We start from the raw sequence: 23853 nt of genomic DNA on the forward strand, positions 1-23853 counted from the left end.
CTCCGTGATTGGCTGGGGGGCGTGGCGATGGGCCGGAAGTCACGCAGCGCCACGTCTGCAGGTTCGGAGAGCTTCAGTCAGGTAGGAGGAGCCGCCGCGGGGTAGCTGCTCTGTGAGGTGGAGGTGAGGGGTAATCTCCGGCGGAGGTGAGTGGGGCCCTTAGGCTTGGCGATGGGAATGGGACTCTCCAGTCCGTAGGGGTTCGGCCTACCGATGGGCTGCGGGTAGGCTAGCGGGCAGGCTAGCGGACTGACCCACGGACCGCGCGCGGAACACACCCGCCCCTGCGCCTTCAGAGCGGGCCCGAGGGTCTCATGCTGGGTGTTCTAGTCCAGAGGCCTGGAGCGGGGGGTGGTGGCTCAGGGTTGAGAGCCGGGAAACGTGCGGCCGTTTGGGGGCTGGAAAGAAAGCGGAACAAGCAAGCGGTTGATAATTGAATGGAGGGAAGGGGGATGCTCTCAGCTTTTTTAGAGTGGTCACTGTTTGGGCTTGTAAGCTTTGAATAAAAGCGTTCGCCCACTCATTGAACGTAGGTTTAGGACCGAAAACGCTTTGAAGGGTGGAAGCATTTTTTCTTTTTTCTTTTTTAAAAGATTGTCTGGATTTAACACCACTGGTTTACGCCCTTATGAATAATCATGATATATTACCGAATGGTCAGTTTTTAACAAAGTGTATTCATGCTTGTGAAAGAGATTTGATCACTTTGGACCAAACTAAATTAGCTTGCTGAATACCAGTTTTTTCTAGCTGGACAAAAGCAAAAATTTTTCACCATTTCCTTTAACTTTTGTTCATTGAAGCAATGAAAGAAAATGAAGAAAACAAGATACGACTGCTGCTCATCTCTGGGCTAATTGGGAATGGGACTGACCCAAGAATTGAATAAACAGTACATACAACTGAGGTTGGAAACCCCAAGTTCCACTTAAAATTGGAGTATCCCAGAGAAGGAAGTACTAGTGGGCTAGGGGCCAGTTAAAGGTAAAAAGATGTTACTTTCAGAGCTTAATTTAGAAGGGTGTCCTGATCCTCCCTTATGAAAATAGAAAAATCCACTGCAAGATATATTAGGAGGTCTGGGCGGTCTTAGGAGGCTGTTGTCCTTTGCTTTTCCTTTGGGTGTATGTCTCTGTGGTCTGGGAGGAATAACAAAAGAACCACCAGATTTCCCAGATATTTTGGATATGTAGTCCCAGTCCATCTGACAGTATGACCGTAGGCCCCAGTCTGTCACCAGCTACCCATGTAAATTTAGGTTATTTAACGAGGCCCAAGCTTAAGTTTTTCCATTTGTGAAATGAGGTAGTCTTTGATTGTGTAGCAGTCTGTGAATCTATGTGTGGAATCTTCATTTTAGTTGAGAGTGGACCATTTTAAGTTCACCCTGTGTTCAGGAATAGCCCTGGAGCCAAAATGAGAGATGAGTTGGGGTAATCTGCCATCTGCCCTGGAGTGGATGACGCAAGTTGGGCAGGATCTTGTAGGTAATGCCTACCACCAGGACTTATTGTACCATTCTTTTCTTTTTTTTTTTTTTTTTAAAGATTTTATTTATTTATTTGACAGAGAGAGACACAGCGAGAGAGGGAACACAGCAGGGGGAGTGGGAGAAGGAGAAGGCTTCCTGCCGAGCAGGGAGCCCGATGCGGGGCTCGATCCCAGGGCTCTGGGATCATGACCTGAGCCGAAGGCAGATGCTTAACGACTGAGCCACCCAGGCGCCACTGTACCATTCTTTTCTTTCTCAAACATTCTTTGTTGGGGTTCAGAACGAGGCAGACCTGTTAGTTTAAGGTGGCAGTTTTTGAAGCAAATGGTCCTTGAAAGATTTCTTATGCTTGAAAAATATTCCTTAATTTTGTAGACATGGATTTAGATGCTATTAGAGAATACTCAGCATTACATGCCAAACCCAATGGACTCGTTCTTCAATATGGGACCGCTGGCTTTCGAACGAAAGCAGAACATCTTGATCATGTCATGTTTCGCATGGGATTATTAGCTGTCCTGAGGTCAAAACAGACAAAGTCTACAATAGGAGTCATGGTAACGGCATCACATAATCCTGAGGTAATGCCTTTAGTGCTCTTATAAAGCAAACCTTTATTTACAAGAACACATCTTAGTGTTTGAGCAGTTTGACCCCAAGTACAAATTCTAATTCTAGGAATGTGCCTACTCGGTATGTGCCTTTGGATTTGAAATGGCTTTTTCTTAAAGATTAATTTATTTTAGAGAGAGACAGTGCATGCGAGGGAAGGGGCAGAGGGAGAGGGAGAATCCCAAGCAGACTGATCACTGAATGTGGAGCCAGACACCAGGCTGGATCCCACAAGCCTGAGACTACACACAACCCGAGCTGAAATCAAGAGTCAGACACTTAACTGACTGAGCCACCCAGGTGCCCCTGAAATGGCTTTTTCTTGATGAGTGGTCATTTAGCTCATGACTGTAGAGGGTGTGGAGAGAATGAAATTGAGAGTCATTTCTTGGACTGTGTCCATATTAGAGAAATAACAGAATGTCCTTCCAAGTTAGTTGTATTGAGACAGAATAAGTAACAAAAAGTATTACTTGTGTTAATTTGGTAGAGATTAGAGAGATTGGAGCCAAGGTGGGGAGAAGGGCAAACATTTGAAGAGATTTAGTGCATTTTGAAAATTTTTTAGACTGGTTTTCTTTTCTTTTTTCTTTTAAAGATTTTATTCATTTGAGAGAGAGAGAGAGAGCACACACAAGCGAGAGAGCACAAGCAGGGGGAGCAGCAGAGGGAGAGGGAGAAACAGACTCCGCACTGAGCAGGGAGCCCGATGTGGGCCTTGATCTCAGGACCCTGAGATCGTGACCTGAGCCGAAGGCAGCCACTTAACTGACTGAACCACCCAGGCACCCCTAGACCTGTTTTCTGTAGTTAGGGAATATTAGGGAAGAGTTTCCTGTTCTGAATGAACAGCCAAACAGGTGGCTCCACATATACAAAAGTGAGCTTTGGGCAGATTATTGATGAGGCCTGATGATTCTAGTGTTTTGAGAATTACTTCTTTTTTTTAAAGATATATTTATTTATTTTAGAGCGAGAGAGTGTGTGAGCCAGGGAGAGGCAGAGAGAGAGGGAGAGAGACTCTCAGGCAGACTCCCTGCTGAGCGCAGGGCCTGATGTGGGGCTTGATCCTGATCCTGTGACCCTGACATCATGACCTGAGCCAAAACCAAGAGTTGGACCCTCAACCAACTGAGCCACCCAGGCGCCCCCAATTTTTTTTAGCAAAGTATTCTTTTTGACACAGTTTAACTGTTTTATTATGTACTGCCTATAGCTCACGAATATGTGGTTTGAATAACATGCCTCTGTTTGCAAGAGTGTGAGACTTTTGCCTTTGTAGCTAAATCAGCAGCAAGTTAAAGCTATGTAGGTCTGTGAAGGATTATAACCTCCTCTTCCCCCCACACAAGAGGGCATAGCTTGTCCAGCTTGTAAATGTGGATCATTATAAATGTGTAAGTGTCTGAATGTCTAAATCACCACAATTAATGACTTGTGGGCTGAAGCCTATATTTATTGCTAGTTCTAGAAGTACTTCTTAAAACAATACTGAACTGTTTCCTTCAGTTGACATTCACTCTGAACTACACTTTATTTCTTCCCCAAAATTTGAGCAGAACAGAATTGGGAGTCAGTTTTCAGCTTTTGTCACCTGCTGGTTGATATATTGGCCAGTATGTTCTTAAAGAGTCCAGAGTCATAGTGAGGAGGATCTCTCGGTGCCTTCATTCTTCTCCATTTGTGCCCTGGTCATGTAATTGATGGTGAATGCACAGACGACAGCCTTTTTAAAAAACTAGTGTAGCATAGTGGCTGGTGGGTTTAAGAGTCATGTAGACTTGATGTTTTAATACAGCACTGACACTGTATGAACATAAGCAGATTACTTGCTATGAATCTGTTTTTTTTCAAAGTAAGATTGGAATAAAAATAGGATTATTAGTAGGATTGATATTTGTTATGAGGATTTATATAAAACACCTAGTCCAGTGCCTGGCATTCCATACGGTCACAGGTAAAGCCACTCAGCCATCAGTGTCTTTTTTAGGGGAAAACAGCTTGAGTTTACTTCCTCAACTCATCCTTGTGAATATGCACAGATGGCTTATTGTTCGCTTTTCTTTTAAGGAAGACAATGGGGTAAAGTTGGTTGATCCTTTGGGTGAAATGTTGGCACCATCCTGGGAGGAACATGCTACCTGTTTGGCAAATGCTGAGGAACACGAGATGCCGAGAATGTTGATGGACATCAGTGTGAAAGCAGCCGTGAATCTGCAACAAGATGCCTTCGTAGTGATTGGTAGAGATACCAGGTGACCATCAGAGTTACTGGTGAAAGCAGCTTTGGGAACTGGATCTAAACGATTGCATTAGTTTTAGTACCCATGATAAATTGAAAAAATTAAGTGGAACTAAGAGGCTCCTCCACCTACCTGGCCTTTTTATTTTTGATAGGATGGAGGAGGTAATCCGCTCCTGCATCTTAGGTTTTGGAGTCCGAACCCCAACTCTAACACTGTATGACTGGGTAGGTTACTTAACCTTTGGAGCTTCCATATGCCCATCTATAAAATGTTGATATTAAAGCCCAACTCAGGGCTTTTGTGAGGGTTACATGAGATAATGTATGCAAAATACCTGTTTCCTGACCCGAGAGAAGTACTTAACATATGTCTCCCACCCCTTTACTTCTGTAGATTTACTGTTTTTTTCTATAAAGTAAGAACATGTGATTGTAATTCAATATTTATAGAGATTTACCTCATAATCTACATTATTGTTGGTTCATATATTTATATTATTTTCCCATGCTGGAGTTCACTGGAAAACATTAACAATATATTATTTCACATACAGTAATTCCCCCTGCCCCTTATCTGCAGGGGATACATTCCAAGACCCCCAGTGGATGCCTGAAACCATGGATAGTACTGAACTCTCTATATACCATATTTTTCTCTATACATACATAATTATGATAAAGATTAATTTTTAAAGATTTTACTTATTTATTTGAGAGAGAGAGCACGAATGGGGGGAGGAGCAGGGGGCAGGGAGAGACTGAAGCCCAGGCAGACTCTGCGCCCAGCGCTGAGCCTAAGGTGGGGCTTGATCTCAGGACCCCGAGATCATGACCTGAGCCAAAATCAAGAGTCCAGATGCTTAACATTGACTGAGCCACCCAGGTGCCCCTATGATAAAGATTAATATATAAGTTAAACACAGTAGGAGATCAACAATAAATAATAATAAAGTGGAACAATTGTAACAACATACTATAATAAAGTTATGTGAATGTAGTCTCTCTCTCAAAATATCTTACTGTACTATACTCCCCCTTCTCTTTCTTGTGATGATGTGAGATGATAAAATACCTGTGTGAGAGAGGATATGAGGTGAATGTAGGCATTGTGATGGAGTGGTAGGCTCCTGTTGACCTGACAGTATGTCAGAAGGTGGATCATCTGCTTCTGGACTACAGTTGACCTCAGGTAACTGAAACCATGGCCAGTGAAACCGTGGACAAGAGGGGGCTACTTGTCATATTTGGCAGCTTTTGCCTTCCTTTACAAAAAGATATTATTGTAAAATGTTAGATTAAAAGTGTACTTTGAAACAGAAGCATTCTCTTTACTGTAAGATTTCATTTTAGCCAGAGATTCTTTCTAAAGGAAATTTCTAGTCATAGTCTTAATGATAGGACATTAGGACAATGGTGTTTTATCCTTAATGTGTTACCAGAGAGACTTCTAAATACCATTGATTGTGGATTTATAAGTATCAGAAGTAGCCTAGTGACTTATGTTCTGAAACAAATTATTATCCTACAGTAAAGCCATCCCACATGTAATTGCCTCTTACCAATTAACTAGTTTAAATGATATAAAACATCATTTTCTACAAGGCAGTTATAATGATCTACTTTATTTTCAGATAGATAATTTGTTCTGACTTTTTCAAATGAAAAATAGGTTCTGTATCCTTGGTGGTTTAATACGAAGTGCTGCATTATGCAGAGTGTTTGCATCCAGTATTTATTGCTGCTGTTTTTAGGTAGTGTATATGTTGTTACAGTCGAACTTGACAAGGTTTGTGGGTATGGTGTAGTTAGTGCATTTTTATATTTATTTTCTAAATTCATTTAAAAGCCAAACTCTTTCCAAGAAATGTATTGTGCAAGGCTGCTGGAAAATGCTTATACTCTACCTCTATTATCTCTGCAGAGTTTTCAGACTTTACAGGTTTCAGTTCAAATACAGTGAACCTATTATCCTGGAATTTGTAGCATTTGCTTTCAGAACTAGCAACTCTTGGTTTCAGAATGGGATGTGTTATTTTCTTCCTTTTCTTTTCTAGGCCTAGCAGCAAGGAACTTTCACAGTCTATAATAGATGGTGTGACTGTTTTAGAAGGTCAATTCCATGGTATGTGGCTATCCTGAGTTGTAAATTAAACTTTAAAAAACTTAAAAAACTTTTAAGAAAGTTGTAAAAATAGTGCCATTTATTTTAAAAGAGTTTGAAAGTACAGATAAAATAACTTTTTTTTAAAAATGAACGGGGCACCTGGGTGGCTCAGTCAGTTAAGCGTCAGACTCTTGTTTTCAGCTCAGGCCAGGATCTCATGGGTCCTGGGATAGAGCCGCTTACTGGGCTCCACACTCAGTGAGGAGTCTGTTTAAAGATTCTCTTCCTCTGCCCTTCCCCCCATTTGCATGAGCATGCGCTCTCTCTACCTCTTTCTCTCTCAAATAAATCTTTTTATTTTTTTAAGATTTTATTTATTTATTTGACAGAGAGAGACACAGAGAGGGAACACAAGCAGGGGGAGTGGGAGAGGGAGAAGCAGGCTTCCCGCTGAGCAGGGAGCCCAGTGCGGGGCTCGATCCAGGACCCTGGGATCATGACCTGAGCCGAAGGCAGATGCTTAACGACTGAGCCACCCAGGTGCCCCAAATAAATAAATCTTTAAAAAAAAATGAACTAGGTATAAAATACTAGCTTTTTAAATTTAAAAAGTTAAAAATTTTTTCTGGGTGTGCATATTTTGGTTTAGCTATAGGAGATTATGTGTAAGAAATACTGATCTTAACTTTCTTTACTTTAGTAAGGCCAAATTTCCTGAAATAAAAACCTTTGAAGTTAACTTGAAGATGTTCATTCTGGGGAGCTTTTGTCAATATCATGTATTCCCAAATAGCTGATCACATGTGGAATCCGCTGTTACCTATCAAATAGTGGTGGAAAATATCTTTGGCCTGCTTATAATCTGATTTTAAGTTTTGACAGGTAGTTTTTCCTATTTTATCAGATGAAGAATTACATGACAGAAAATGGAGACTAGAATCCTCCTCTCACATCAGTCATGCCCCTTGTGAATGCAGTGACTCCATTTTGCTTGGAGATGAATTTCCCTAGTATCTCCCTAGTTTCTCATTTTAAAGACTTCTTTAACCTCCTTTCCAGCTCCTCTGTGCTCATTCATCAGAGTTAATTTGGCCTCTTCCAGGAGCTTACTTCTCTGCTCTTCAACTCATTACTTAGCCCACTGCAGGCAAAGTCTCCGTCCTTGCCCCTTCGGTGAAGTGTCTGTCTCAACACTCACCTGAATTCTAATTGCCAAATCCAATGGCTGTTATAAAGTGGGGATTCTCAGCCTGGGGCCTAGGGCTCCCTGGGAAATGTGTGGTTAAGCTGCAGGGACCTGGTTGATCTCTTGGTAACAGTGTGCAGAGTGTTACCAACCAGCACACGCACTTTTCTAGGGAGAAGAGTTACTGCTTTCGTTAGATACTCAGAGGGATTTGTGACATAAAAATAACTTTCAGAATTTATATTTTGAAGTTTTTATTTCAGTTGCTGTCTTGATAGCTTTCACACTGTGACCTCTTCCTTTCTTTCTGGAAGCTTCTACTTCCTTGGCCACTCACTCTTATCGGTCTTCTGTGTGGGTTCACTCTCTTCATATGGGTGTTCCTTATTTCTCTCTTTGATTCTGCTTGATTTTTGAATGATCATCTTTACTGCCAAAGCTCCAGCTATGTATAGTTTAATTTTTTATTTATTAGTTCATCAAACTTTTTTTTTTTTTGAAAGATTTTATTTATTTATTTAACAGAAAGACACAGCGAGAGAGGGAACACAAGCAGGGGGAGCGGCAGGCAGAGGGAGAAGCAGGCTTCCGGCTGAGCAGGGAGCCCGATGCGGGGCTCGATCCCAGGACCCTGGGATCATGACCTGAGCCGAAGGCAGACGCTTAACGACTGAGCCACCCAGGCGCCCCCATCAAACATTTTTGACTGCCTTCTATACACAACCCTCCACTGAGTCTATTTCATGCCGCTCACAACTTAAAGTAAGAAACCCATTTTGTATCATGATGTGTGTATATGTACTTGTGTGTGTAAATGACACAAAAGTATCAGTAAATAATATCCACACTGCATGACGTGCATTCATCTGTTTTATTTAAAAAAAAAAATGCAGAAATGCTGGTTGTGTCTTACTAAGTGGATTCCATGATCCCTGACGGGCTCAGGTCTGCAATTTGTAAGCACTAGTCTGAGAGGTCTCCATTTAGGTGATCTGCCCTTACTCCAGCTTCACCTGGCTTAAAACTATTGTTTATACTATCCTCAGAATGCTTCACCTTTTGCACTGTCATTCTAGCTCTGGAACCATCACTGTTCTAATGTTTTAATCTAGAAAAATATGAGAGTAATTTTTTTTTTTGGACCTTTCCGTCATTTCTCTCTTCAGCTTAGTGTACTTGAGGAAATGAAAGGTTAATGTAGCCACAGCATAGGGAGAATGGGGGAAGCTAGTAGATAAGGTTAGGGAAATAAGCATGAGCCATATCATCCCGAGGTTGTAGTAAAGATTTGGGTTTTATTTCAAATGCACAGGAGCTCCATGGAAGGGTTTTATACATGGAAGTATGATCACATTTCCATTTTAAGTCAGTCACTCTGGGTTTTCAGTCTGACTTTTGTGTAGAGAGGAAGTTTGTAAGGAAAAGAGATGGTATAGCAGTTCATGCAAGAGTGATGATAGTGAGAGAAGCGGAGAAGTTTGAAATTAGTAGTGACTTCAAAGGATTTTGTGATACATGATGAGGCTAGAGCTGTGAAGAATGGCTTCTAGGTTTCTGCATTGATAGGTGGAACAGATGAGTAACTATATAATAGTTATTTTTTATTAAGTAAAAATTTATTGAGTAAATGTTTATTTGCTAATGTTGATATTAGTCACAAAATCCTTTTGTTCCGTCCTTGAGTAAGTCTTTTGGAATATTGTTTTCCTCTCCTTATACACCTCCATTAAACTAGGTTAGGTGCTGATCCACTTTGAGCTCCTCCCTCTCCTTCGATCCGATCCTTGTATCAGAGCCATGGTTGTCTTCATAACATACCATTTCCGCTGGATACCTGCAGGGCTCAGTAGCTTAAATGACTTTTAACTCTTGTGCTTGACTTTGAAGACCTCTGATGGATTTAGTTACAGAATATTTATTGGATATTGGTCATCTCTGCTATTTCTCCTGTTTCTTGCTCTTGCTTTTGGTGCTTTTCTTGTGTGGTTTGCTATTTTTGACTATAAGCTGTTTATTTTTCTTGGGAAATTATTTGTGGGACATTTTTGAGGTTTATGGTGAAGGCCTATTTCTGTGGCAGAGTTTGGTTATTGCTTTTGCTGGGTGCCTGGGGGTGCTACCTGACGGGTGGAAGACAAGTTTCTTGATGGAGTTCTTCTGGACCCCTGTGGTTATATGATTTGGGCTAGAAATCCAGGGGAGGCCTGTGCTTCCGGTGACAGCTCTTCAGGGATGGGTTATCTCCTGCTCTTCTTGATGTCAAGACAAATCTCCTAGGAGTGGGCACTTGGAGCTAATTCACTTCTGACTCAGCCTTGCACTGAAGAATAGTTCTTTGAGCCTTCAGCTTCATGAGGGGCTGGTCTTCTACTGGGTTTCCTTCCCATCTTAAGTCAGCAAGGACTTTTTTTGCACCAAAAGCAGTAGGTTAATTTCTGCTGTAGAGGAATGCCCTCAAAGCCAAACTGGCTTCCCAGAGCTCAAATTTTGGAGTTCTCTCTTCACAGAGGTTTTGGCCTTAGTCCTCTGTAACTTGTTGGCACAGCAATGCTTTTTTAAAAGTGATTTTTCTTTTATCTAGCATTTTTGGTTGTTTTCAGGAGTATGGTTCATCTGAATTAAATAGTTGGCAGTGTTGTTGGAAATAGAACTCAGTTATTATTTTTCTATATTCTCTTTTTATGTTACCTATCCATATTAAATGTGTGTTTTTTTCTAACACTACCAAACAATTAACTTAATTCTCTGACATTATCTACCTAGAGGTAGGGTCAGATCCCACAGGTAAAGGGCTCAGTGCCATGTCTCCTCCCCTCCCCCCATTTCAGAATCCAGTCACCTGAGCTTCTGACGACCCCCTCCTTGGTTTGATTAATGTGCTAAAGTGCTCACAGAACTCAGAGAAACATTTTACTTACCAGATTACTGGTTCATGATAAAGGGTAGAACTCAGGAGCAGCCAGCTGGAAGAGCTGCACAGGGCAAGGTATGCAGGAAGGGGTATGGAGCTCCCGTGCTCTCTGTCTGGGCAGCCACTCTCCCCAGTCTGCACACGTTTACCAACCCAAACCCCATCCTTTTGGGTTTTTATGGAGGCTTCATTACATAGGCACGATCAATTAAGTGATTGGCCATTGCTATTTGAACACAATCTCTAGTCCTTTTCTCTCCCTGGAGTGGCAGGGGGCCCAGGAATAAGAGAGGAGAGGTCTGAAAGTTTCAACTCTTTAATCACATGGTTGGTTTCCCTGGCAACCAACCTGGCCCTATCCTAGTGTGCTCTAAGAGCTTTCCTTGTCATCTCATTAGCATAACAAAAGACAATTCCTTGCTCTCATCGCTTAGAAATTCTAAGGGTTAGAAGCCCTGCCAGGAATGCAGACAAAGACCAAATCTCTATTTCTTATTATAAATCACAACATCATAATGTAACAGTTAGTTGTAATGATTTCAGTGGATATTTATGCATATTTCTGAATAGTTTGGAAGTTAGCATTTTAGTTTTCTGAGATGTCTTTTTTTTAAGGAAGATCTGTCAAATTCATATGGTATGAATCCATTTAAACTTTTTTGTTTATTAAGAAATGTGACAAATTGCTTTTTGTATGTCTCTGACAGATTACGGCTTGTTAACAACGCCCCAGCTACACTACATGGTGTACTGTCGAAATACCAGCGGCCAATATGGAAAGGCAACCATAGAAGGTTACTATGAGAAACTCTCTAAGGCCTTTATGGAGCTTACCAAACAGGTGAAAATCTCTTGAACATGGTTAGAGTTTAAGCAAATGAGTAACATCAGTTGAATAATTTATCTTAATTAGATAGTTTGTCACTCCTTCTTTTTCCAAAAATGTGTATTTCCTTTTTCTTTCTAGGGCTCCACAAGGTTTGACCCTTGTATCTTGCTAAATATCTGTTGGCATTTACTTGGCAAGGCACGTAATACATTCTGAGATAATTGGGAGAGAAAACATGGGGTTCTTGTGGTTTCCTATTCATTCAGATGAATTTTCTCATAGGGTTAATGTTAGGTGCTATTGGCGTGATACTTGAAGTGTCTACTGCTGAGAAAGATTTTCTCCTGAGTAGATTAGCTTCTTAAACCTGGTTGAGATTTAGGGGGTATAATTAATTTGACCAACAGATATTGAATGCATGTTGTTAACCAAAACAAAGCCCTTGTTCTCATAGAATTTATATTCTGAAGGGAGGATGGGCCAGAGAGGAGACTGACAAGGAAAAACCCAGACATGCCCAGTGGTGTTATATGCTGTGAAGAGAATGACAGGCGTCATTCTGCTCATCCGTCTATATACTTATTCCCACATTTGAATGCCTGTCATGTAATATAGGCTGTAGTATTATTTTGAAGGGACCCTGCTTAACTGAGGCTAAATTTTGACAAAGCTCCATTTCCATAAGTTATTCAATCAGTGAAACTGTTCTAGTGTCAGTGTTCAAAAAAAAAAGTTTTTAAAGGTTTTTAAATTTTACTTTGGTTTTCTACAATTTTCACCTGAATGTGTGTACCCTTTTGTTTCCCAGGTTAAAATAGATGAGTTAACTGAAACAATGGAAGATGTTTACATATGCCTATATTTGCTTTATGCTTCACTCTCTTATAACTTGAAATTTTTCTTCCATGTGTGTTTTCCTTTTAAGGCTTTCTGCAGTGGAGATGAATATAGATCACTTAAGGTTGACTGTGCAAACGGCATAGGGGCCCTGAAGCTGAGAGAAATGGAACACTACATTTCCCAGGGTCTGGCAGTTCAGCTGTTTAATGATGGAACCAAAGGGAAACTCAACCATTTATGTGGGGCTGACTTTGTGAAAAGTCATCAGAAGCCTCCACAGGGTATGTAGAAAATTTGTTTTTAGAGCTCTTTGAAACCAATCTTATTTCCAGACAGAGTGGCCGAGTTGAGTCATGCAGCTAGTCCTGGCGCTGCTGCTTGAGACATCTGGGCGTCTCCTTACTTGTCAGTGCCATTTAGAACATGGTCTGCTCTCTGCCGTAAGTCACACGACTCCTACCGTGTGGGGGTGAGGGGAAGCAAAATCAGAAATTGGTGTTTTAGAGCTGTGAATCTCGAACTGTAGCGTGCATGAGAATCACCTGGAGGGCTTGTTAGCACAGATTCCTGGGTCCACTCTAGAGTTTCTGATTCTGTAGGTCTGGGGTAGGATTTAGGTATGATAAGAACTTGCATTTCTCAAGTACCCAGCCTTCCTTAATGGTGCTGGTCTCCTGGGACCACACTTTGAGAATCATTGATCTAAAGGACAGCAATAGTAAGTAGCATTTTTCACCTTATCTGAATTAGACACACTATGGAAAGGGAATGCAACTCTGCTTAATTATAATTGTCTGCAAAAATCACTATTTTCTACAGTTGGTATATTAGGAGGAAAACTTCTATAGATTGTAGTTGTACTAAGAGGTGTTCTATATTTAACTGCATTACAGATACTAAATTATTAGCGGGTGGGCCATGCTTGGCTTGCAGATGTGTTTTGTTTGGTCTGCTTGTGTGTGTGTTTAATTGTCGCCATTTAAAAACTCCGTAATTTTACTTAAATATTAGAAACTCTGGCTTCTTTTTACCAAAATCAGAAAATGTCCCTTCTCACATGGCAGTAATCAGCTGCCGTGGAGTGGCTCCTGCCCACTTCAGACAGGACATGCATTCTGCAGAACTCCACAGACCTCATCCAGTCACCTCTCTCATTTATATGGTCCTGCCTCACTGTAGTAAGCATTTAAATTTTTAGTTGAATCAACCAGTTTGAACTCCTTTGTATTGAATTGCTTGTTTTGACCTTTACTGACAGTTTGGTTCTGTCCATGCACTAAATGTTGAGCTCTTCCTCTCCCTTGCTGTAGGCACTGGTAAGGAGAACAAAGGCAAGAGAAAGGTAGCTAAAATTAATCTCTTTACAACTTGTAGCCCACTAATACCTGAGACATGCAGAGTGTGACGTACCTCAAGGAACTTATGGCTGCCTTCATGTTGATGTTTATTAATAGAGACTAAAAGCAACCTTATCTTGACAATAACCAGACCTCCAAGGTCCTGTAAACCTCACTTTCAGCATGGAGAAATTCCTTAGAAACTTATCTCTAATCACTCCCCCTCTCAAACTTAAAAGTATATAATCAGTCACTCCTCACAATCACAGCGCGGCTCTTTCTGGTATGGGTCCTGTCCCCTGCTATAATAAAAGCACATTTTTGTACTTTAAAATGTCTCAAGAATTCTTTCTTGACTCGTGCACTGGCGGCCCCACATCCCAGAGCTACAGTATGAACAAAAGCATAGGCCCTCTCACTTTCCTGAAGCTTGTGTTATGCCCTGTAGTCAACCTTATGTTCACATTCCTCTTGGAAGTCTCATGTTGGATTTGTCCACCCGCTGCTGTCATGGCTAAGGAACAGCAGAATTTTCTAATAAGTTTGACATGACAATTGCTGAGGTTTTGATAGCTTTATGCAAATTACACAAGCCATATTTCTCTCACAGTTTATAATTCTTCGCTCTTAGTTACCAATGTTTCTTGTTACTGATGGTGTGAACAAATAAAAATAATTTCTATTAGAATTAAAGCACATACCCCATCTATTGCTGATTATTATTATTTTTTTAAAGATTTTATTTATTTGAGAGAGAGAGTGACAGAGATAGCGAAAGAGATCACAAGCGGGGAGGAGAGGGAGAAGCAGGCTCCCGCTGAGCAGGGAGCCCGATGCGGGGTTCGATCCCAGGACCCTGGGATCATGACCTGAACTGAAGGCAGACACTTAACCAACTGAGCCACCCAGGCGCCCCTATTGCTGATTACTTTTTATATGTAAAGGACGTCATAGTACTAGGTCAGTTGCATTCACAAATATCTGTAGCTTTCAAAAAACTATATGGGAACCTGTCTTGCCAAACCAACTGGCTTATAAAACAGAATTTTATTTTAATATTACATCAAGTTTCAGCATAGAATTATTTTCCAGTTAGCTGTGAAAGAATTTACCCTGTAAAAACAACCAATAAACCTTTATACTATTTAAAGATTAAGACATTGGCTTTTATTTGGAAGGATAATTTTTTAAGTACCACAAGGCCAGTTATGATCATACTTTAGTGAAATATTTTTCCCGTGTAACTAATGTAAGAGAAAAAACTTTTATATGGAGGTTTATTCCCATTTCTGTGACTGAAATGCATTTTAAAATTCTGTCTGCTAGGAATGGAAATGAAGTCTAATGAAAGATGCTGTTCCTTTGATGGAGATGCAGACAGAATTGTTTATTACTACCTTGATGTAGATGGTCACTTTCATCTCATAGATGGAGACAAGATAGCAACACTAATTAGCAGTTTCCTTAAAGAGCTCCTGTTGGAGGTATGGTGGGGTGATTGACTGCCCTTTAAAACAAGACTTACTGGTGACTAACAGGCATTTGAATGTCCCAGAGGCACTATTCTTACAGAGTTCCTTACCTTTGTGGCCAGAAAATACAAGAAGATACGGTAATTTTAGTCATTTCAACATGGGGCAGTTGGAACCTGAAGGTAGTACTCTTTTCTTCCTTATACTGGCAGAGTTTGTGATTTGAAGCTTTATGAAGTTTTGGTTTCTTCATAACTGACACTTTAATGAGAATTCCCATTATCAGTCCCAAAGCCTCAAGTTTAAACAGAAAATCTCATCCTCTGAGAGCTGTATTTACTGTGTTATAATATGCTTAATAATGTGAGAGGTGTATTCTGTTTTGCTCTTTTGGAAATCCTAGGCCAGCTATACATATAGAACGTAATGAGAAGTAATTATTATAATATTGGGAAAGATATACTTTGAGAATTCAGTTAAATACTTTTTAATGCTCAAAAGTATTTTAGCTTTTTTTTCTGGCATTCATGTAAATTTTCACTTTAGGCATTTACTGCATAAACTAAGACACAGCTGACCTGGGCGATGATTTTGTCATCCTTTAGAACTCTCATTATATGTTTGCTTTTGTAGTTAGTGTCATTACTTTTGATGGCCAGGCAATTATCATTATTTTTATCTAGATTGGAGAAAGTTTGAATATTGGTGTTGTACAAACTGCGTATGCAAATGGAAGTTCAACACGATATCTTGAAGAAGTTATGAAGGTATTGAACCATTTCAATTTTCTGGTAGCTTCTTAATATATTCTAAGATACTTCTGTGAGGAAAACAATGCCCTCATATAAGTGAATAGGTTGTAATACATGAAACTGAGCTGTTACCCATTTAAGGGTAAGTAGAAATCAAAAATAGGAAAAAAATATTGTCCCTGATGTGAAAAGAGAGATTCTCCCCCCTCCCTTTTTTTTAGAGCATTTCTTTTAGAAAACTTATAAATTCTTTCTCTGCCTTCTTTATAATGAATGTAAATCTTTTTAAAGGCTAAGCAAGTTTTATAGCTCGGGAATGTTTTCCATAAGGGTCTGGAGTCCCCTCATTGAAATGTGAACTTAAGGGAAGATAGCACCCCTGTCTCCCAGGCTCCTGAGAGTTTCTGTTAGTTAGAGCTTGGAGCCAGCCACTTATCTGCTTGTTATAGAGATATGAGAGGTTTTATTATTCATTTGGTAAGGACTAAACACTGCCACCACAGTTATCAGGCACATTTAAGACAAAGTGTGTGACAAATGGTCCTGTGAAGTCTTCTTGAGAAGTGGGCCTATTCAGTAGGCATAGGGACTGTTGCTTTGGGGTTTCACAGTGGGGGAGACAGACTGGGCTCAACTCCTAAAACAACAAGGAAAAGTGGAGATTTTGGAGCCAAGGAGCAAGGGTGGAGGGGGTTGGTAGATGGAAAATTACTGAGTAGTCATCAGGGGTCAGGGAGGATTCTGGCTAAATCTACCTGAACTCCTGAAGGCAGGCTGGGTGATTAGATATTACCTGGGAGATGGTACAGCGTGAGGACTTTGATCAGTTGTCGAAGGTAGGACATTCTTGCTGAGGTTGGACTCTGGGAGATGCGCCCATGGATACGACCTGTTCAGGCTCACAGGGCAAGTTTGGTCTGAGGATGGAATCTGTTACTAGTTTTGTATCTTATTTTTTGCCCCAACATCCACCAGATGACTGACCATCCTCTATACCACATCACCTGCTCTGAGAGTGAGTTAGAGGGTCCATGGCCAAAATTAGATCTTTGTCTTTCTCTTTTTCTCACTAGCTAGTGTATTGTTTTCCAACTTTTGTGTATCCCTTTTCAGATTGCTGCATTTTACTAGTTTTTGTTGCCTTTTCATTCTTTTTTAAGCAAGAATGGCAAAGTCAAATTCTTGTAGAATAGGTGAGGTGAATAAGTACAGCAGGGGTGTAAGGACTAGGAACAATGTCCACCAGGCCCACTGCTGTCTCCTTTAGTCAGATTCTTCAAGAGAAGCTGAAAATCTGAATTTTTACGTGAACCTCCTACTTTTTTAGTCTTGGCAATTGATGCAAAATTCCAAAGAAATAGGTAGGCAAAATAAAACACATCAGGAGGCTGCTAGTTTGTGACCTAAGTATAAGGTTGCAGTAAACACACTCGGCACTCCGTCTGGCCCAGTGGCCTGCTGTTCATGAGGATTATTCTCAGTACTTGGGTTATCGTTTTAGTATTTTCTCATGTTCTGTCTTAAAAATTTTTTGTAGGTAAGATACCCTGTTTAAGAAACTGAATACACCAGAAACTGTTAATCATCAACCCATTCTCCTAGGGGTGGATGAAGTATTTTGAGCTCTAGCCTTTCCTGAGGTCTTTTAAAACCAGTCAGATGCTGATCTGACTTGATCTTGGTCTCCTCTCTAGTTTTGCCGCTCTCAGTCTTAACCACTCTTCTCGTTCAGATCTCTCCAAGACTTGGGCTGCCCAGTGTTGCTAGTCTTACCACTATAACACTATAATATCTTAATGGGATTAGTCCTAGAAACCTCCTAACCAATCTCTTTGACCCTTCTAAAGCAGGGGATAGCAAACAGGGGCCTGTGAACCAAATCCAATCTGCCACGTGTTTATGGTTTTATTGGAACACAACCATGCTCATTTGTTGCCGTATCAGCTGTGGTTGCTTTTACACTAGTGGCAGAAGTGAGCCATTGTGATATGATCTCTGTCGTATGGTCTGTACAGCCTAAAATATTTATCATCTGGCCTTTTGTAGTAAAAGCTTGCAGACCCCTACTGTAAGCCATTCTCCACACCGTAGCTAACTGAGCTTTCTACAGTTAGATCATGTCACTCCCCCACTTGGAATCTTTCATTATCTCAGCAGGGGACTCTCTCTCTCTCTCTCTCTCTCTTGCTTTTTCCTTGGCTGTGGGCTTCTGTAGTGCCTTCTCTCCCCCATACTGATACCACTTTGTATTTTAATTGCTTGTCTTCCTCACTAGCTAGCTCCAGGAGGTTTGTTCCCTATTGTGTCCTTGGGAGAGTAGGTACATAATAAATATCTGCCCATTGAATAACTGCTGTTATGTTTCTTTAAATATATGTTATAGGTGCCTGTCTATTGTACTAAAACTGGTGTAAAACATTTGCACCACAAGGCTCAAGAGTTTGACATTGGAGTTTATTTTGAAGCAAATGGGCATGGCACGGTAAGTTCTTTTAATCAGGTACAACCGGCTTTAGCTGGACGTTTTGTAATGATGGGAGTTCTGTATCTGGATGGTAATAGGTTATAGCCCCCTTTGTTGAAATGATCGGTATGATGGTAGAATAAGATCATTCATTTGGTTAACGTACTGTATTCTTATGTGTTGTGAAACTGGTTGTCTTTTAGATTGATAATGATCTTTGAGTATGAAGAGATGATTCTCAGTTTCTTAAAAAAATATGCAGTTCTTTTTTTACAAGCAGATCATCTATATATTGTTTAAAATCTTTTCTTTGAACGGGCCACAGGTGGTACAAGGAAAGTTCAGTAGCTGTGGTGAATTGAAGTGTTGGAATGCTTGAGAATTAAGTTATGAACAACTAGAAATGAATGTAATTAGCAATAAGCATATAAAATTTTTAGGGGGCTTTCTGTAGGTAGAATGTTTAAAAAGTTTGAGATATAGTTCACATACCTTAAAATTCACCATTTTGAAGTATATTATGTGGCTTTCAGCATATTCATAAGGTTGATTTTTTTTTTTTTAAAACATTTTTATATCTCACCTCATTTCGTAAATGGATTGGAGGTGGCCAACAGAAAATATTAACTAGGTCAGATTATTTTCCTCATTAATTCCGAGCTGGCTTCTAGAGGCCTTGAACGCAAGAAAAATAAGTTCTTAGGAAATGCAGTTAAAATATAACTTCAGTAATCTAATTAATGCAGAGATTGATAAATGATTTTGAAGGGCAGATAGTAAATATTAGTCTTTGGGCCGTAAGGTCGCTGTTGCTGGTGTAGGGTGAGTGAGTGGGTATGGCCGTGTTCCGGCAAAAACTGACCAGTGTATTTTAGTTTACCAACAAACATCTATTTCATCAAGTGCTGACTGTAGTATTGAGCCTTGGAAGGCACTAAAATCATGGGCAAAGAATTTTAAAATGACAGGAATCCTGAGGAATATGATGTATATAATATCCATGGTACTATTTGCCATAATGTGGTAACTACAATGAACCTCTTTCTACTTTTACATAGCTTATATCCTTAAAATTTTTAGGGTAAGAAAACTGCACTGCTTATGTTGAATTATATATTCTTCCAAGTAAAATGGACACAGATAGGCTTCAAGAATCTGGTTGCACAGGACTGATGGAGCTGGCCGAGGGGCAGACATAATGAATTCATCATGTACTTTGCCTCTGCCAGGGTGGTACTTTCTTTGTAATCTTAGCTCTTTAAATTTTGATAACCAGTTTCATAATTTATAAATGAATCCTTCCTCCCCCCATAATATCTTTTGGGTTCTGATTTGATCTTGTTAATTTCATTCATTCGAAGGCTGCTATTATCTTTCCCCTCAGTTTTTCCAGATTCATTGTGAGTTTCAAAAGTGGTTTAGCTAGGATGCCTGGGGTATGGACAGTGGTTTGTGACTTTGTGTTTTATGCTTTCATTACAGGTACTGTTCAGTAAAGCTGCTGAAACAAAGATAAAACTAGCAAAAGAATTAGAAGATAAGAAAAGGGAAGCTGCTAAGATGCTTGAAAATGTCATTGACTTGTTTAACCAGGTCAGAGCTGGTGGGGTGGCAGGCTCTTGGTTACTCTTACGTTATTCAGAAGGTAGAATAGTATGTGGGGGGAAAGGGGAGAGGGAGAAGCGACTCCCAGGGAGCAGGGAGCCCGATCCCAGGACCCTGAGATCATGACCTGAGCCGAAGTCAGATGCTTAACCGACTGAGCCACCCAGGCGCGCCTGAATAAAACATTAAAGTAGAAAAGTCCTGGCAGCCTCCTTGCCACAGTGGTATGTATATACAGTTGAGATTTACACTGAAATGCAGTGATAGAACATTGATTTGCTTCCTTTGCCCTACGTTTTATGATGAAAATTTTTAAGTATAATGAGTTGCTTCCACCTAGAGGCAAGATTCAGCTATTGAGTCTATATATATATGTGTTGCATCGTTGAGATTGGGAGTCTACAATATGGCAATGGAAGAGCAAGCAAAGAGTGGGACCAGAAAAAGCGATGGAACTAATATTTGAGTATCTTGCACATACGAGGCACTTGACATACCTCGTTGTGTAATCCTTGTAATACCATAGGGAGGGGGGTTATTATAATTCCCATTTCATAAATGAAGAAACAAAGGGCTCGGAGCTACTAAGTGAAGAGTATGGATCTAACTTCAGGTGTGTCTTACACCACTTCACCATGCATGATGCCTTCCATTTTCATGGTAATAAAATCTCAAAAGGGATCTAGTTATAAAGGAAAATTTGAATCATAGAATGTTAATGCTGGAACCTTAGAGTTAGCCAGTCCTACATATGTAATGAGGAAGATTAGAGGCAAGTTTCCCAAGAGCTAGTTTCAGTGTTAATTTATGGTCTTCCATTCCCTTTTTCTCTCTCCATCTACTCCAGTTTAATAATCCCGTGTGGGGCCGGGAGGAAGCACAGGATACTGTGATTGGTTTTCTAAGACAGCATTCTTATCCAAGCTTTGCTGGCGTTAAAGTACTTTCTTCCATCGTGTCCTGTAGGCAGCTGGGGATGCTATTTCGGACATGCTGGTGATTGAGGCGATCTTGATTCTGAAGGGCCTGACTGTACAGCAGTGGGATGCTCTGTATACGGATCTCCCAAACAGGCAGCTCAAAGTTAAGGTGGGAGTGAGACTTTAAAATGTATTATCTCCAATCTCTATATGAAAGTAGTTCCTTTGTGTCATATTTCATTATGTACATATATCGCATAGAAAATGCCTTATATCATCTGTGTTTTGTCACATCTTAAAAATTATGGCATAGTTAACCATTCAATTGTTTGAGAAGTATTCACTTTACAAACTTTAAAGAAAAGGTGATACATATTATTATTTATAATGAAGATTTTTATTATGGAAAATTTAAAACACAGAAGTGTGGGGAGAACAAAAACGTGCTCAGCTTCAACAGATTTCAACTATTGTCCTTCACCATTCTCCATATCCCCCATGTAATTTTGAAGCAATCCTGATAGCCTATCATTTCGAGTGAAAATATTTCCTTTGCATGATTCTTGGTTCATACAGTACTTTCCTGGGGCTAGATGCTGCAAAGTAGGAGAGAATTTTTTTTAAAGGCATTTCATATAAATGTTAATTGGTATCTATACAGATGTACGCCATTGTACGGAAAGATAATTAGAGGTAGTAAGGCCCAAGTTCACACAAATGGCTACTGATTGTTCAGATTAGTTTTTGGCATATTTAGGCAATTTTTATCATGACCCTCTTAGATAACTGCCACTTTCCACTTTATAGAAATACTTAGGGTTATTTGATCAGTGACTTAAGGCCTACAGTACTTACTGGCCATTATTTTAGTGGTAACTATAAGACTGTGGAAATGGTATCTCTTTTTTGCTTGAGGTAATTCTTTAGATATTGAAGAAAGAAGCTGTATAACTGAAATTAACCTTCATTTTGTCAGAAATAAAAATCGTAAAAATTTTTTTTTAAAGATTTTAGAGTGCGAGCTCGTGAGTGGGTGGAGAGAGAGAATCTCAAGCTAACTCCACGCAGAGCGTGACGTGGGGCTGGATCTCACAACCCTGAGATCATGACCTGAGCTGAGACCAAGAGTCACAGGTGCCCCATAAAATCTTAATGCAGTTGCATTCTGTGCTTATTCTGGTTACCTTACTGTCTGACAGTGTTGCATCTGGGGGTACAATAAGCTGAAATGGCCACAGTCTTTTGGTAGGAATTGTGTTGAAGAGGTCAGGCTTCTGAAAGGAAGTGTAATAGTGACAAATACAAAATGTTTTGCATAGGTTGCAGACAGGCAAGTTATTAGCACCACTGATGCTGAAAGACAAGTAGTTACACCTCCGGGACTACAGGAGGCCATCAATGACCTGGTGAAGAAGTACAAGCTTTCCCGAGCTTTTGTCCGGCCTTCTGGTACGGAAGATATAGTCCGAGTATATGCAGAAGCGGACTCGCAGGTAAGCTGGGGCAGTGCTATTGAAAAAAGTGCAGTGAGAGTCTGACAACATGGGTAGTGGGGGTGGTGGCAGGAGAGAAAAACTATTTTAATAGTGTTGCAGTCTCACTGATAATTAAGGGTTTAATGTCTGAGATTTGTTTATGCAGATTTTTAGGTTCATATTAATACTACAAAATTATTTTCATCAGTAGTTGAACAAAATTAGATGCACTTAGTTTATTTCCCCAAATATTTTTCTTTTGATTTACTCCAGACTTCCTGAAACTGCCCTATTTCTAGCTATGGCATGAATAACTAATAGAGACTTGGTTTGCCTTATGTGGCCTGAAGTGGATTATCCTTTTTTCCCCTCCTTTAAAAACATAATCCTGCTGCTTTATGAAAACAACCAGCTTTGAGATCCGTGTTTAAATTAACCGGTACCATCAGCCATGCTGATTGAAATTCATCTTTGTCTCTGGACTTTGAGAGAGAGACAGTGTGTACAAGTCGGGGGGGGGAGGAGCAGAGGGTGAGGGACAAGCAGATTCCACACAGAGCTGGATGTGGGGCTCGATCTCAGGACCCCAAGATCATGACCTGAGTGGAAACCAAGAGTCCGATGTTCAACTGACTGAGCCACCCAGGCACCCCTTTATCTCTGGACAAGACCTCATGGTCTGGATTTTTAAAATTTGCCCTCTTCACACACCGTCATCTTAAACCCTTGATAACAGGAAGTCAGAAGGAGGCATTTTATAAGGGAGCAGGTAGCTTTTTGGCAGAAGCTTAGGCCGTCCCAGAATATAGTGAATAAAAATCCCTGGTGGATGGGGAGAGGCCATCTGGGACCTGAACGGCTACTTACTCTTAGGCCAGTTGTGGCCTTGCTTTTAAAGGAGTAGGTTTTATTGAATTATTCAGAGTTTGGGAATAATCAAATTAGATTGTAAAAATCAGTTAAGGACTCATCTGCCTTAAATAAATGGAAAACTCAAATTCTTCTCAGAGTCTTGGAATTTGTTACTGAAAGATTCAAAAAAAGAAAATTTTTCATTTGAATACGTTAGTGAAACAAAATCAAGAAGATCCTTCCCCTTCCCTCAGAGTTGATGCTAGTTCTCATCTAATCTCCTTTCATGTAATTTGCAGGAAAATGCGGATAGCCTCGCACATGCAGTGAGCCTGGCAGTATTTCAGCTGGCTGGAGGAGTTGGAGAAACACCCCAACCAGGTTTCTGAAGACAATTTTTTATGTTCATGAGAAACTGGATTTTTAAAAAGTTTTTTTACAAAATAGTACTGCCATTATGGTGACAAGTTCAAACACATTTATAATCAAAACGTTTACAGTGCATCTTACTAGACTGCTTCTAGAACAGATTGTTTTTCTTAAACACTACCATAAGTAATTGTTTAGAAGTAGGTAAGCCTTATTCTTGTTAAATTTAGTTTTTAAAAAGCGAAACTTACCGAATTTCAGTCTCACTAATGTAAAGTACCTGGGCTTCGCTATGTGATTCAGTCATTAACTTTCTAATACATGCAGGGAAAATTCATGAGCGCTGCTGGAAAAGTAAACCTTATTATCAGCTCCTTGGAGTGTCTTT

At 40.2% G+C, this 23853-nt stretch overlaps 1 protein-coding gene across 3 annotated transcripts; it reads left to right on the forward strand.

Annotated features, from left to right (window-relative positions):
• Nucleotides 1-18: 18 nt before the first annotated feature.
• Nucleotides 19-23607, forward strand: PGM3 (phosphoglucomutase 3). Of its 3 annotated transcripts, XM_032409371.1 has the most exons (14): nucleotides 52-146; nucleotides 804-984; nucleotides 1868-2073; nucleotides 4175-4359; nucleotides 6404-6471; nucleotides 11258-11391; nucleotides 12305-12500; nucleotides 14883-15040; nucleotides 15712-15795; nucleotides 18164-18262; nucleotides 19727-19837; nucleotides 20816-20938; nucleotides 22089-22262; nucleotides 23396-23607. In XM_032409371.1, the coding sequence occupies exons 3-14, from the start codon at nucleotides 1870-1872 to the stop codon at nucleotides 23483-23485; spliced, it is 1626 nt and encodes a 541-aa protein (XP_032265262.1). In that variant the 5' UTR covers nucleotides 52-146; nucleotides 804-984; nucleotides 1868-1869; the 3' UTR covers nucleotides 23486-23607. The 3 variants fall into 3 exon arrangements, with proteins under 3 accessions (XP_032265263.1, XP_032265261.1, XP_032265262.1); XM_032409372.1 differs by lacking the exon at nucleotides 804-984 and having other exon boundaries at nucleotides 19-81; XM_032409370.1 differs by lacking the exon at nucleotides 804-984 and having other exon boundaries at nucleotides 44-146.
• The last annotated feature ends 246 nt before the right edge of the window (nucleotides 23608-23853 follow it).

Source organism: Phoca vitulina, unplaced genomic scaffold, assembly GCF_004348235.1.
Source record: "Phoca vitulina isolate PV1807 unplaced genomic scaffold, GSC_HSeal_1.0 scaffold11, whole genome shotgun sequence".
Lineage (NCBI taxonomy): Eukaryota > Metazoa > Chordata > Mammalia > Carnivora > Phocidae > Phoca > Phoca vitulina.